Source organism: Oryzias latipes, chromosome 16 (assembly GCF_002234675.1).
Source record: "Oryzias latipes chromosome 16, ASM223467v1".
Classification (NCBI taxonomy): Eukaryota; Metazoa; Chordata; class Actinopteri; order Beloniformes; family Adrianichthyidae; genus Oryzias; species Oryzias latipes.
The window spans coordinates 19,437,547-19,452,040 of NC_019874.2; the positions used below are offsets into that span (position 1 = coordinate 19,437,547).

Sequence of the window (14,494 nt, forward strand, 5' to 3'; positions counted from 1 at the left end):
GTGAAACTCTGTTTGTATGCTTCAATGATGTAGCTTTCTCAAGCTTTATTCTACAGGAATGTCAATATTACCTTAAAAAGTTACACTGATAGCATACAGCATTTAAAGATTTTAAGAAATCCTCACAAAGATAAAAACAAACAGGAAAACAATTCATTTCAGTCCTGCGTAGATCCAGAAACAAAATTTTAACAGTTACCTTTGTAGACAAAATAATAATAGACGTTTATTATTATTATTTATATTATTCATTCCAGAAAAAGTTATTAATTACAGTAGTATAAAAAGGGAGACAGGTCAGACCATCTGAGAAACTGTAGGGGTAATATTTCTAAAATCATTTAGTCAAAATGTTTTATCACGTGTTTAATCCCTAAATTCAAATGCACAACTTAATTTTCCAATAATGGAAAGCTTTCTGTGACAATTGTACAAAAATTGTTTGTGAAAGGAATTTATAAAATAAAAAGGGCAGATCCTACCTAAATGTTAAATTTCGTTCAAAATCTCATCACATTAAACCAACACAAAGTTTTGCACTTTTAAAGAAAAGTATGTACATTTATTGTGATTTGCCCCAAATATTCCATCATTATGAAAGATTATAAACTATTTGAAAAATATTAAGATATTTTTTATGAAACTAAATAATATATTACGACTACAAGTGCAACCTGAAAGGTTTGGATTGACGTGATTCTTCCTTACAAAGCCCTGTTCTCAGCTAACCTGCTAATAACACTCGTTACTTAAAAGTGGTGATTTGAAGGGATGGGGAGTGAGCTGGTTGGCATGCCTGCGGTCTGAGGCAGCGGTCTGATCCAGCTGTGGATCTCGAGAACGTGGCGTCACTTCCTCAGCGCGCGCGCCCATCCCTCTGGAAAGACGGAAAAAAAGAAACGACCGAGAATTCACACGACGGCGGGAGAAGCGCGAGGGAAAAACGACGCGAAGCGAAAAAAGACAGATGAAAAAGCTGGATAGAGAAGAGAGAGTCAACCAAAGACGAGAAAACACGCATCACAAGTGAGTAAGTAACTTTGTAAAACTTTAATTATTGTATTATTACTATTATTTGAACGGGTAAAATGTGCTGTCCCTGATATATTCACCTAATGGCAGCGTGGTGTAGTGTTTTCAGCTGTAACCAGAGTTAAAGTTAGTCCACAGTGCAGTTACTTTCTCCATTCGTTGAAGTATTACCACTATTATGTCTGGGGGGTGGTTCTGGAAGCCCCCTCCCCTGGCAAATGAACTCATATCTCCACTCGTGCTTTGGACTCTCAGGAATTGATTGTTAAATATAGTAAGGGGTTCATAAAGACGACTTTTTATAAATGCTGTTTTAGTGGGCCTCCAGCTGGATATCCCCCCACTCAAGTCGAAGCTTTTAAAGGCTAGATTTCACTTTAAAGGGGACACTGTCTTGTTTGTGTCTGCATTCTTCCCTGAGGGTAAAGAAAAGTATGTGCTAATGCTGCACAGTCAGCGTTAGGTGCAAGTTTCAGCATGGCCTCCGCAGGCCCACCGGTGCCAAAATGCTCAACGCTTCCCTACATTTTACAATATGGAGCGCTTTCAGGCCGCCCTGTCTTATCAGGAAGTCAAACCAGGCCCGCCGAAGGGGGCTATCTCATTTATGTGGTCTTTGTTTATTCTACGCTGTGTGAGGTAAATAATATTTTGCTTCTGCCGGTCATTTTATGTTCCTCACGTTTCTTTTACAGCCATGCCGCTCCACAAATCATCTCGGGCCCCTCGCCTCGACCCTACCATGATCTCGGCCCCTTTGGGGGACTTTCGTCACACCATGCACATCGGGAGAGGTGGGGATGCCTTTGGTGACACCTCCTTCCTGTCCAAAGTAGACTCGGGTAAAGCTACTCCTGACCTGCCAGCTGCTGAGTCTGAGTTAACAGTCAACCACAGTGACCTCCATACGGAAGCTCCTGGAATCCCACAGGACACTCAGCTCAAGCACTCTGAGTCATTGTCTTCATTAACCCTGGACCTAGACTTGGATCTGGACCTGGGTCCATCAATGCTTGGGGATGTATTAGGCGTAATGGATGGTTTGTCACTTGAGCCACATGATGCGTTGAGTCCCAAAAGTGGCTCTTCAGCTGTGGAGATAAAGCAGTACAAAGGGGACATGAAGATGGCCCAGAAGATGCAAACGGATGTAAACGGCGATAGATCCCACGTGGAAGACTGCAGAATACCAGACGAGAATGGAATCAAGCCGAAGGGTTTACGACCGAAAGTCAGATTCAGCGACAAGCGGGAGGAGATCTTTCGCCAGGCTTCTGAGGAAGACGAAGGGCGAGTCTTTGGCTGTCATGATGAAGATCCGCCGAGCCCTCTCAGTCCAACCAGAGGGGAGACTCCGGTTGGTGAAGCCAAGCTCGCCAATCACAAAGTAGATTTACCACCCAGCCCTGCTTCATCACACAGCTCAGAAGAAGACGCTCCACTGGACAGGAGGAGGCTGGTCAGTGGCAACTCTGAGACTGATTCAGAGGAGGAGGAGGAGGAGGAGGAGGAGGCAGGAAGAGGCTACACATTTGAAGATGAATTTGATGATGAAATTGGTCTATAGAAGATGGACGGGTATTGCTCTTCCCGAGAGAACATATCATTACTGTTAAGTAAAAAAACAAGTACTCTATTTTTTGAACACATCATCCAAGTATCATGCGAGCGGGAGAATTAAAATCAATCTATACTCAAACTTTATGTAAAATAACGCAGGTGTTCTACAAACACAACATTTCTCAACTGGAAAACTTTTAGCTGCAAAGGTCACAGACGTACGGATGACTTTGTAAACAAAAAAAATGACATTGTGTGTTATCAGTGAAAAGATTGTAGCACTTTTGACTTTCATTCAGCTGCAGATTGACTCCCAGTCTGCAGCTCTGTGTAAAGTTTGTATTTCAGTCTGAGTAAAATGAGCTTTGTGTTCTTTTTTTTGGTTTTATATCTGATATGTAATCTGTACACAGTTAGTACTGTTTATAGAACTCTTATGTGCCTTAAAGGGAGCTGTTTCCTAACATTATTGGTCTGTCAAGTGTCTTTATAGTCATTACTCCTGTTATTTTATTTCATTTTTTTCCATCCGTTTAAAAGTCTTACAGTCCTCAGAGGCAGTGTTCATGAATCTTTGTTAGTTTGGTACATTCCAAATCAGGGTTTTTTTCTGTGTGCATGCTTGATCACCTTTTGCTTGGGACGGGCTGGTAGAGACAATCATGGGATATATGTTTTGTTTTGTAGATACATTCTACCTGTAAACCTAGAAAAATGATTTCACAATGCTGTAAAAGATACTCTTCTGCTATAAGTGCCTGTTTTTATCCTAGATGAAGATTACAGAGAAAACAATAAAGTTGTTATTGGGATTTGAATATAACCAGCTTTGCTTGGGTTTCTCTGTAGAAATACTCAAAATTCGGAGGATTCAGGCTTTGATGGGAACAAAAAAAACGGAGTGGAAAAAGAAAGTTGAACATTACATTATGTCATCACCAAATATTTGTTTGGGAACTAAGTATAGCCGAATAGCAGTCGCCGCACCCATTTTCCTGAAAACATCAAGTCCTTGGATGGACTTCATCGTTTTAGGATTCAACATTATAGAGATGATAACTCTTAAACATTTGTTATTAGCCACCAAAAGGAGCCAAAACGTGAGTCGAAGCAACAATTGTAGAAAAAACTACAATATGAGGAGCATTAAAATCTCCCATTCCCATTACGGTGTGCTGAGTTTGGACCCAGCCCTCTCCTCACATTTTCAGACCACATTTAGCACCTTTAGTTGATAGGAGGGCATAATCTTATCTGTGAACAACAAGAAACGTAACCTCTTTTTAAACTCATTAGATTACCATCTGCAGCATGTCTGTGCAGAGCGAATCTACGACATCTTCCTTACATAATGCAGTCTCGGGTTTCATGGCCAGTCTTTTAGGAGGTACGCTCAGAGTACGTTGCTCATGTGGTTAGTGTGGTGAATCCTGACAACTGCGTACATCCAAATTAGACTCAGGATTTGATCTTTACTTCACAGCGTATTGACAAATTCTCTCAAAGCCCTTGAATCTGAGAAAATTGAAGAAGAGAGTTTCCTTTAATGAGCTTTAGGGAAAACTGAGTCAATGCAGGATGCCTGTTTGGTTCTACCAGACGACAGCAGATGCTGACTGCTGATGGGTTTTGGTTGCAATACAGTAAGTAAAAAGTCAAACATTTGGGATCATGTTTTATTAACTTTAATATTCTAATAACACAGCACAATATTTTATTTTTTTGCTATCATACGTGTTTGAGTGACGGAGGAGGAAACTACTAAAATATTTGTAAATCTGTAAGACAGAGATACTTAATACCAGGCATCTCTTCCTAATTATATAAAAATGCTTTGTACATTATTACAAGATCCTAACAAATGCACTTTTGAAGTTTACTATACATGCATCTGCACAGAAAGGTTGGAGCTTATTTGCAGTAAAAAGGAGAAGTGCACCTCTGCACATGCAAGCTCACAATCCATGTTTTTTAAACTCCAGGGATACATCTGTACCCATGGAAACGGGATAAATAAACAAACATCCAACTCTTCAGTACTTAAACAGTCCCACTAACTGCAGAATCCACCATTCCTTTTGCAAATATAAAGACGAACGCCTTTAGTGAAATGATTACACCGAGATCGTCCTGAACACGTTGAACCCTGACAGGGCCGTGGAGATCATCACGCCAGGGATTTGCGGATGCCAGTGGATCTCCTTGATCTCAGACTGGCCCTGGTGCAGGAACAGGAGCTGAGGAGGAAGGTCCTTCAGCCCCTCCACCCTGGCGCCCACATCGCTCGACTCCACCGACAGGTCCCACTGGCTGATGACGTCGTCCGCTCCTGAGGCAGCGAACACGCTCGAGTCTGCCGGGCTCCACTCCACGGAGGTGATGGGGGCGCTGTGCTGCTTGAAGTTCGCCACTGCACGACCAGTCTGCAGGTAGAAGAGAGCAGTATTTCTCCGGTTCCATACCAATAATGCTGCCGTTTTCCTCCTAACCAGAAAATGCTAATCAAATCCACATTTCTCTTATTAACACCCACTGTTACACATCCATGTCAGCCTTACAACTATTTTGTTTTTATAGTTTGCTTTTAAAACTTAAGCTGGTTAGCACCGTTTTATATTGCAGACCCAGTAGACCCATCTGCTTCATTGGCAATTTACTATTTGCTGCCCAGAATTGAGTTTTTCAGACGTAATTTTCAAAATGTACAACAAGAGGCCTGTAAATGTCAGCCTGGCATTTACAGACAGTTTGACCTTTTACCCTCATTTCACTTTGGACACTGACCCAACCTTTGGTTTCCAAGTTTAAGATAAGATTAGATGAGATGAGAAAACCCTTCATTTGTCCCTCAGTGGAGACATTTCCGTATTGGAGCGTTACTGTTATATATTATATTTATTGTAGTTATTGTTAGAGGAGTAAGAGAGAAGAAGAACACAACTGTAGTCAAACCACAGTTTCTGCAATAATCTGCTAGATTATTTTATGGCGTAGTCACATAGTTTTCTGTTTTGCAATTTCAGTGGGTTAGTCTGTTGTGACGGGGGAAGAAATACAGTTCAGATGAAAAAAATAAATATATAAAATCCCTTTTAGAGTAGATCTTTAGTCACCGACACTTTTAATGGGGATACTGTCCCACTCCGATCATCTTTTGATCTATTGTCAAAGTCCTCCTAGAAGTCTTGTATTATGATTATGCCGTTTTTGCTCAAATCAAAAAACCTGTGTTGTTTTCTAGGACAAAGTTTCTGCAAAGTGGTAGGAGTTCTTTAGAAATTCTCCTCTGAGTTGTGAGGAGGACTTCACCCATAACTGAGCCGTCCCCTCAAGACAACATTAACAAATGGTGAGCAATATTGGAGCTACCCAGCAGTACAGTTTTTTTGAGCCAGATGCCAGCTTGGACGAGGAAAATTAAGACGTACATGAATCTAGTCGTCTACAAGTGGATGCATCGAAAAGGAGCGGAGCAGGGAGCTTGAGGTCCACCGATTGTAGTTTCTGGGTCAATCTTTTTCCAACCGCATTTTTTTCATCTGCCCCTAATTCACATCGATTTGATTAAAGAAATAACTAGAAATGCAATTTTGAGCTTAATTTTCTTTATATGTGTCCTCCATCATCAAAAAAATACCAGTACATTTTAAAAACACCAAAAACACAGTTCACTTTGGAGTGGGTCTTTCATTGAGAAAAAAGCAGTACCTTTTGTGTTACACTAACTGTCTCACCTTAAATTGTCGCAGGTCCCAGACTTTTAGAAGCCCATCATCCCCGCCCGACAGAAGGAATGGTTCGCTCCTGTTCCAGCTGATCACATTGATGTCAGATGCGTGAGCTCCGTCCACTGAAAGCATTGAATTAGGTGGGGCGCGGATATCCCAGACACGAATAGACTGATCCACGGAGCATGACGCAAAAACCTGAAAGCAGAACACGTGCGTGCCTTCAGAAACTCAACAAGACGAGAAATGAGATCAATCACATTTGTGTGTTCTCTGTTCTCCAGGCAAACTTTTTGAACTTTTTTTTTTTTAAGCCAACTTTCATAAAGGTCCAAGAATGTGCATTAGGTGAAAGCAAAAAGCAGATTCTGGCAACGATCTGCATGGCTCATAATCCACAAACTAAACTAGTTTTGGAGGCTAGTTACTGCCTTAGTCACGTGTTAGTGGTAACACTTGGCCGCAATATTACCAGTAACTCTATTTAAATTCCAGTTTGTCATTTCTAAACCACACCCTGTTCTTTCCATCAAACACCTGTATAGAACAGGTGAGCTGCTTTAGACTTCAGGCTCTCTAATAAGGTTCAGCTGAATGATTTCAAGACCTTTGCTTAAAAATAACTAGAAAACCAAATTTACCCGGAAAAATGAACCTACTGACCACCAAACACCATCCAATTTGGCCAAACCCACACTATGACCGCCGCTGCACTTACTGTGGCTTCAGTGGGCGACCACTGCAGGTCCTCCACAGACTTGCTGTGAGAGCTGAAAGGCCTTTGGTCAATCTGCCATGCAGAGCCTCCTTCTCGTGGTTCCCACACGTGGATGTTCTTCTTGCAGTCCCCGCTGACAAGACGACCTGGAAACACAACAGGCGCCACACTTAACCTAAATAAAGCTACGTTTGCAACTCTTAACCAGGAAAAGCAGACTTTTTTTCATTTTTTATCAGTGCCTTTCATGCTATGTTATAAACAAACACTGTTCGGGGTTTTGGACAAATCAAATAAAGAAGCAGTTTTCCCTCAGCCTATAATTTTTTTCCGTTTTTATCTCAAGAAGGATTTGAGTTCTTTTGCCAGGCTTGATGTAGTGTTGCTGTGAGCTCCAAATGATAAAAAAGACGACCTCCACTGAGGCGGCAGGAGCATTTCAACTAAGATTTACATGGATATGATGTGCAAACATTACATTTCATTCAGCTTCTTAGATTTTACAGATTAGCGCTATCATGCAATTGATTAATTCATTCATTTTTTTCATTCATTCAAAATGAATGAATGATGAATGAATGATGAATGAATGCAATTGATTAATTAAGACCTGTAATTAAGAATTAAGACATGAGGAGGTGACAACAGCGGAATTCAACTATTTAGAAGTTGCTCCTTTGAAATAAACTTTTGCTTCATTACCTGGACAATAACAAACAGTAAGGCGTGAACTTTCCTTCTGAAGTGCTTTGTTTAACTTCTCATCATGAGAAGCCAAGTTGGTGCTGGCGCTGTAGCCGTTACCATGACAACAAGTCACACCGCGTTTTAAATGGTCTGTTTTTTTTGTGAAAAATGATTCTAACTTAAAAATATAAAAAAGATTAAAGTGCTAATGATTGATTTTATATTTGGTTTTTTTTTGTAAGTGACCATGGTATAAAGCTCTGCTTATTGTTCACAGCGATCGGCCATTTCATCAGTCGTGTCCAGAATAATGCAGTCTAGTTCATACAAATGCAGGCTGGTTTCGCTTGTGGCTGAGTGGTGTTTATACTTTTCAAGCGATGCGACTGTCACCGGCGTTTATTTTTAACACGAAGGACATCTTGATCATAGACTTGCTGTCTGCGAACGTGCAGGCAAATGAAAGGCAGAGGAGGAAGTGGTCTGTTCGTCCACCAAATAGAAGCAGGTAATAAATACAGAGGCGAAAAAAAAAAAAAAAAAAAAAAACATCAACCACAGAGGCCAATTGCATTCTATAGTGTAAGTGCTGTTCCTGTAACTTTTTCTATCTGGTTGTTCGCCGTCTCTGTGTTTGTGTGTGAAGTGGAGCTACAGGGGGCCAGCTGCTCCCCCAGCATAAAGCGTTGCCACACACTCGCCCTCCCCAATTTTTGAGTCAATATTAGCATCATTATTGAGAAAGATTCAGAAATCATCACTACTAGCTTCTTTCAGTCTTGCAAAAATAACAAAACCAATATTTTTAAAGAAATAAAAACAATATTGATAAAACTGTTAGAAATACGTATTTTTAAACCTTTTATTTGTAACCTCCCACTCTGGTGTTCTTTGCCCGCCTCCTATCCCCCCCAATAAGGTGTTCTAGCTCCGCCCGCTGCTTTGAAGTATAAACTGGGCTTCACCTGGACAACCCCCTTCAGGGTCTGCATCATCAGAAATTAATGGACGACAGGAAAGTACGTCTGATGCAAATATTAGATTTACCTGATAAAATAAAAACATTACACGCTAAATCAATTAATTGCGATTAACGGGATAATCTCACACAACACAAAGACACAAAATAACTGATTTTGTGCACATTGTGGTAAATTCAAGCTCTAAAAGAATAAGTTGAGTAATATGTAACAGTAACGGTTAGTGCCCCTTACCGGGTGCTTTGGGGGACCAATCAATAGCGAAGCCTTCACTCATGTGTCCAGAGAAACTGAAGAGGGGTTTGGCTTCCTTCTGCTGTTGAAGGAAGGCAGACATAGCAGCCGAGCTGTGGACGGCTTCCAGTTGAGGTCGGAGGTCAAATATTTCCACCTGTCCTTTCTCTGACCACACAGCAGCGAGCGACTGCTGTCCACACTGAGTAACCTGAGAGTAAAGACAAAACGCTTAGTATTTTGGAAAGAAAATATAACTATATGTATTTTCATGACTCATTTTGTTGTAGATGAAGGAAAACCTACTCTAACTCGGTTAACTCCTCCATAGTGCGGCGTCATGGCCAGTTCCAAATGCGGTTTCTTGTTTTCATCTTCCTCCTCATCATCACTTTCCTCATTGCTGCTTTCCTCCTCCTCCTCGTTTTCTTTCTCTGTTCCGTGAAGGTTGTGCATGCGCATGACCAGGAGCCTGCAAAAGAGTCGAGTGCATTGAAATGCATAGGTGTGCAGAAGTGTGCGGGCAGCAGAAAAAATAAAATTAAACCCACACTGTGGCCTGTACTTAACTCCCCACCGTGTTTTCTTTAGTTTTTAAGTGTCTCTATAATTTTCCAACAAGCTAAAATGCAGCAGGGAAATTACTAAGTGGTTTACAATTTCTTAAAAGTGAAACGGGTAAGTCAAGAAGTAAGAGCGTTGTGGTTTTGCTGTTGTCCGTGTCTCTTATCCATGCATTAGTGCATGCTGATGGTAGAAAAAAAAGAAGAAGACAAAGCACTTTAGAGTCAGATCAATAAAGACTAAAGGGGAAACGCTTTTATTACATTAAGCAGACCACTTATCAGCACATAGGCAACTGTCAGAGTGTATTTAGACAGGAGCCCCAAAACACACACACACACACACACACACACACACAAAGACAACCTAACAGTAGCTTAGAGTGAGAGCGAGGAGTCACTGAACTCCTGTGAATGTTGGGAGTGCCTGTCTCTCATCTATTCTTTTCAAATGTTGTTTTTCTTTGGCAGCCAGTCCAACATGTTCCTTCGGCTGCAGGTTTGTCAGTGACAGAGAGGTCGCTCGGACTGATTGATGGGTTTATGATAGAAGCCGCAGATGACACACACACTTAGGGTACATATGTCACAAGAACAAAACCAACACATGGTTTCAGCAGAAAGATGGGCTTCCAAATCTAAATACAGTAATAAAACCAAACCGGAAATAATTTAAAAGGAATTTAAAACCTTTTGTTTTTATTGAAAATGTGCAAAAAAATACTGTTTTTTCTTTTCTTTTTTCTTATTTAATAAAGCAGTAATGTTCAGCCAGTAGTCTCTAAATGCTAGAAAAATAAACGAATAAAACATTTATGGTTGCTATTGTGCAGATGGATTCAAGGTGGGGTATGATCAAATTTACTCCACGTTGTCTTATTAATCTGCACTATTTATTTATTTTTAATTCTTTTTTACACAGATCAAAAACAACATATTTTGGGGAAGTGAGAATATCATTTGACAACAATGGGGTAAAAACTCCCTCTAAATTATTGATGACCATTATTTTATATATTTATTACCTCTTTCAGAACAACTTTGTATAATACCTTTCCTTTGTGAGATCAATAAAGTTGTAATCTTTTTTTATTATTATTTACGGGTATGTAGATTAAATTTGAAATTATATGTATCATGGGCAACTATAGAGCACTATTTGTAGATTACATGCAAACAACAACTAAAAAAACACATTTGCTGTATTTACTGTATGATTAGACAGTATTTCATTAAAAATGGATATGCAGCTTATGATAATTTATGTATGTAATGGATATCCATATAGTATAGAAATATAAGTCCAAATATTTACGTGTACATTTAAATAATTAATTGTATTCTGAATAATTTTAAAACGAATTAGTAATAAAAAATATTGATCCTTTTCTGTCTACTCTGTGCTGCCCGTCATCTAATGAACAGTTGTATTAATAGTGAGGCATAATGATAATAATAATAAAAATAAAGGGAATGTATCAATCCGTCATTTCCTACAACTTACAACCCACCTTCCCCTTTATACTCTGAGATTTTTCTAAAGATTTTGCACTTGTAAATACAAATATGAATGCGTGTTACTTATTAAAAAGTACCAAACCTATGCTCCCAAAAGTCCCTCCCATTTGTGCCAGGTTGCAAAAATACTCCCCCATCCATTGCCAAAGCCATTTGTTCAAAGACATTAACAGTTTATGACCGACCAGAGTCGTCACTCTGTCCAATAAAACAGTTAGGCAAGGGGATTGCGGCGTTAATGGACAACTGGATTTTATTCTAGAGGATATATCCTAGAGGTTTGGACCCTGAAGAAATCAGAAACCAAACAAAAAGAGCAGATTATTTTTCTCCATTTTAAAGATTTATAAACTGAGGTTAGGTTTATTAAGCCAAACTACATTTTTCTGCCTTCATTTATAGTGGATTTAGACATAGAGGCTAGAACACATCCATAGTTGATATTTGGACCCCTACAGCCGTTTATATCCTTAAGTTAAAAAAAACGATGTAAACGCTGACTTAGTGTAAGGATTCTGCACATCACAGAGCTCAAGCTTCACATCTGTCTGTTAAAAATGTTGTTTAGTGACTTCTAATTACCATTCCTTTCATTATGTAAATCGAGACAAACGGGTTGGTCACACCAAGTATTTCAAAAATGTGGGTTGGAGTGTTCAGCCTGCTTCCAAACAAGGATTTAAGTAGTGCAACCAAACTGCAAACTGTATTTATCTAAGATCAGTGTTCCTTCTGGTGATTTCTGTCAAGGCAATGCCAAAACGATGGTTTTACTTTTACTAGTCTTTTACTTGAGCTTAATCGTTGAAGTGGTAGAGAAGGAGCAAAGCCAATACCAGAACAGCTGAAGTGGATATTGATAAATGTTTAACTTTCATTTTACCATTACAACTGCAAAGAAGACCTGAAGTTTTATTTATAGACAAGGGTGTGCTCGAAGACTTTGTTTGAATTCGGACTAGACTAAAAAGTTCTATTCAAAGAAAATGATAGCTGTATTTAATTTTTGGTGAACCTGTTGTATCTCTAGCAGGCACACCCTTAGTGACCATAGGCTCTTTCTGCTCTTCCATCATCTAAGAAATTCCTTTTAAAAAAGGTGGCATCTTTTTTAAAGAATGTGAATTTGTGAGGAGTCGTGTATGAGGTTTAAACAAAAACTAAAAGACCGTAGCCACATCTAGACAACATACAGCGTTGTTGCCGTCTGCAACCTGAAGCTCTGGAGCCACATTTGACTCTTTTACCCCTCCACTTGTGACTCTGGTAAAAGAAAAATAATATATATATATATATATATATATATATATATATATATATATATATATATATATATATATATATATATATATATTTTAAACAGAGAAAAAATCAACATGAACAAGTGACCAACGAGTGACCAACACAACCACATTGGTTGATGTGGAGCAAAATCTGGATGTTTGCGGACATAAATGAGAAAAAAATTGACAGCACACATGCAGCTAAAATTACCTCTACCTGCTGGGGAGATTCAAAGTCTGGAGTCCATTGAGGAGATGGTGGAGAGATGGGTGCATGCAAAACTAACATCCACCCCCTGTACCCAGACTGTGGAGGCTCTGACACTTTCAGCACTAAACTGTGACACCACCCAGGAAGGAATGCCACCCAGTTTTCAGAGTGCACAACACATCACTGCAGAGATGAATAATGGTGTGCAGATCACACCATCAAATCACTCAAAGCAACATTATAACATAATAAACAGATTAAAATGACAATTAAAAAATCAAAACAAAATTCCAGAAACCAGAACACAATTCTAGAAAAGTGAAACTTTTTGGAAAACAAAAGTCATTTCCAGAAATCAAAATGAAATTTAAAAAATTGAAATAGTATTAAACTGGAAAAGGTTTCAAATTTGTCTTCAATGTCTACATCTTGATAAAAGTTTTACAATTAGTATAGAGCACATTACGGAAGCCGATAACATTGCTTTTTTTTGCCCGTTTTTTCCCGACGACGACACTATCCAAGTTTAATTTTCATTCTAAAAGACCAAGTCTTGAGTGACAGCCAGTCCTTCCAGCCTGCACCTCTCATGTATTATTCTGTAACCATGGAGACGGCATGGTCCTTCCAATCTAGTCACTGATAAAGTTGACAACAAACTCAGGATCACTGAACTGCAGCCGCCTGCGCAGCTGCAGCCGGGCCAACCTTCTCCCCAAATTGAGTTGGGCTGGGTGGCTGTTGGGGTTCCACTGGTGCTCTGTGTTCCAGAGCTCAGTGAATGCACCAGGCAGAGATGCTTGTTGGCCCTGGGTTCTGTCATTCAGCCTGTTGTCAGGGGTTTGGACTTTTGGCTTTTTCTGCTTCAGAGTTGTGATATAAACTGTACGGTGTTGGTTAAGGTTTACCACATAATAACAAGACCTAAAACGGATGACGTCTCAGTGGGACGAAGGGACGCTGCAATATTCTTCACGATCTTGTGATAATGATATCGACTATCTCATTATCACGAAAAAAATAAAAAAATTAAAAAAAACGCTTTCTTGTGACAATTATATCTATTATCTCGTTATAAATAAAGTAAGGTAGGCCGTTCTCGGCTTCTGTAGCATCCCTAGTATCACTTCATTCCATATAACCTTTGTTTGAAATGATGGACAAATGTCATCATCAAACCTTTTACAGTTTCTTGTTTTGTTTCCTTTTTATTTCTGGAATTAACTTCTGTTGTCCGAAACGCTTCATTTTCCTCCCTGGAATTTAGTTTTGATCTTCTAAAATAATAATAATGTAATAAAAAAGTTTTTACTTTGAGTGATTTGCACTTCAGGGCCACCATTTAATAATAGTAGTAAAACATTAAACAGTAAAACATGATCTTTGATCTTCAGATTTCTTTTCTTTAACTGCTGCTATTACCTTGTAATCAATAAAGTTTGCCTTGTTTTGAATTGCGGTGTGGAAGGAGGCCTGTACCTGTTCTTCTGAGCGGCGTCGGCCTGCGTGCCCGCACACAGCAGCATGGACAGAGGAAACTGCCCCCTTCCGTCCCCGTCTCCATCCTTCACCACGTCGAAGCTCAAACAGGGAGAACCTGCAGAAACGGTGAAACTGTCAATGCACCACGCAATCTGTAACGTCCACGCGCGCCTTTGTTTATCTGCTGAAGCTACTTGCCTGTTTGACACTCGTGGTACATTCGGTACGCGGAGCGGTCCATTTCCAGCTCCTCCCCGGTCTTGAGAGGCTCGATCCCGGGTACATATACCTGCTTTTCTTCGCCATCGCCCTCTCCTTCCATTTCTTCTTCTCCATCGCTGCCTGTTTCTTCCATCTCCTCTTCTTCTTCCTCAAGCGCGTGTTCTTCGGGCGCAGACATCTTGGTATCGTACTTCCGGTTTGACGCTGAGCGGCCACGTGGTTGAAGCGCCTCTTCATCTGCTGGCCAACGTTCCCCCCTTCCCTCTTTTCCTCGTT

The 14,494-nt window shown here is 40.0% G+C and overlaps 2 protein-coding genes across 3 annotated transcripts; one reads left to right on the forward strand and one right to left on the reverse strand.

Annotated features, from left to right (window-relative positions):
* Nucleotides 1-864: 864 nt before the first annotated feature.
* On the forward strand, nt 865-3,415 carry cdc42ep5 (CDC42 effector protein 5). Of its 2 annotated transcripts, none has more exons than XM_004078175.3 (2): nt 865-1,030; nt 1,728-3,415. In XM_004078175.3, exon 2 carries the CDS (start codon nt 1,730-1,732, stop codon nt 2,597-2,599), a length of 870 nt encoding a protein of 289 aa, XP_004078223.1. In that variant the 5' UTR covers nt 865-1,030; nt 1,728-1,729; the 3' UTR covers nt 2,600-3,415. The 2 variants fall into 2 exon arrangements, with proteins under 2 accessions (XP_004078223.1, XP_011483664.1); XM_011485362.3 differs by having other exon boundaries at nt 865-1,026.
* Nucleotides 3,416-4,259: 844 nt separating this feature from the next.
* grwd1 (glutamate rich WD repeat containing 1) lies at nt 4,260-14,462 on the reverse strand. The gene is made up of 7 exons (XM_004077933.4): nt 14,195-14,462; nt 13,994-14,111; nt 9,246-9,411; nt 8,940-9,150; nt 7,039-7,184; nt 6,327-6,518; nt 4,260-5,015 (listed from the first exon to the last, which is right to left on the reverse strand). Exons 1-7 carry the CDS (start codon nt 14,394-14,396, stop codon nt 4,707-4,709), a joined length of 1,344 nt encoding a protein of 447 aa, XP_004077981.1. The 5' UTR covers nt 14,397-14,462; the 3' UTR covers nt 4,260-4,706.
* Between the last annotated feature and the right edge of the window lie 32 nt (nt 14,463-14,494).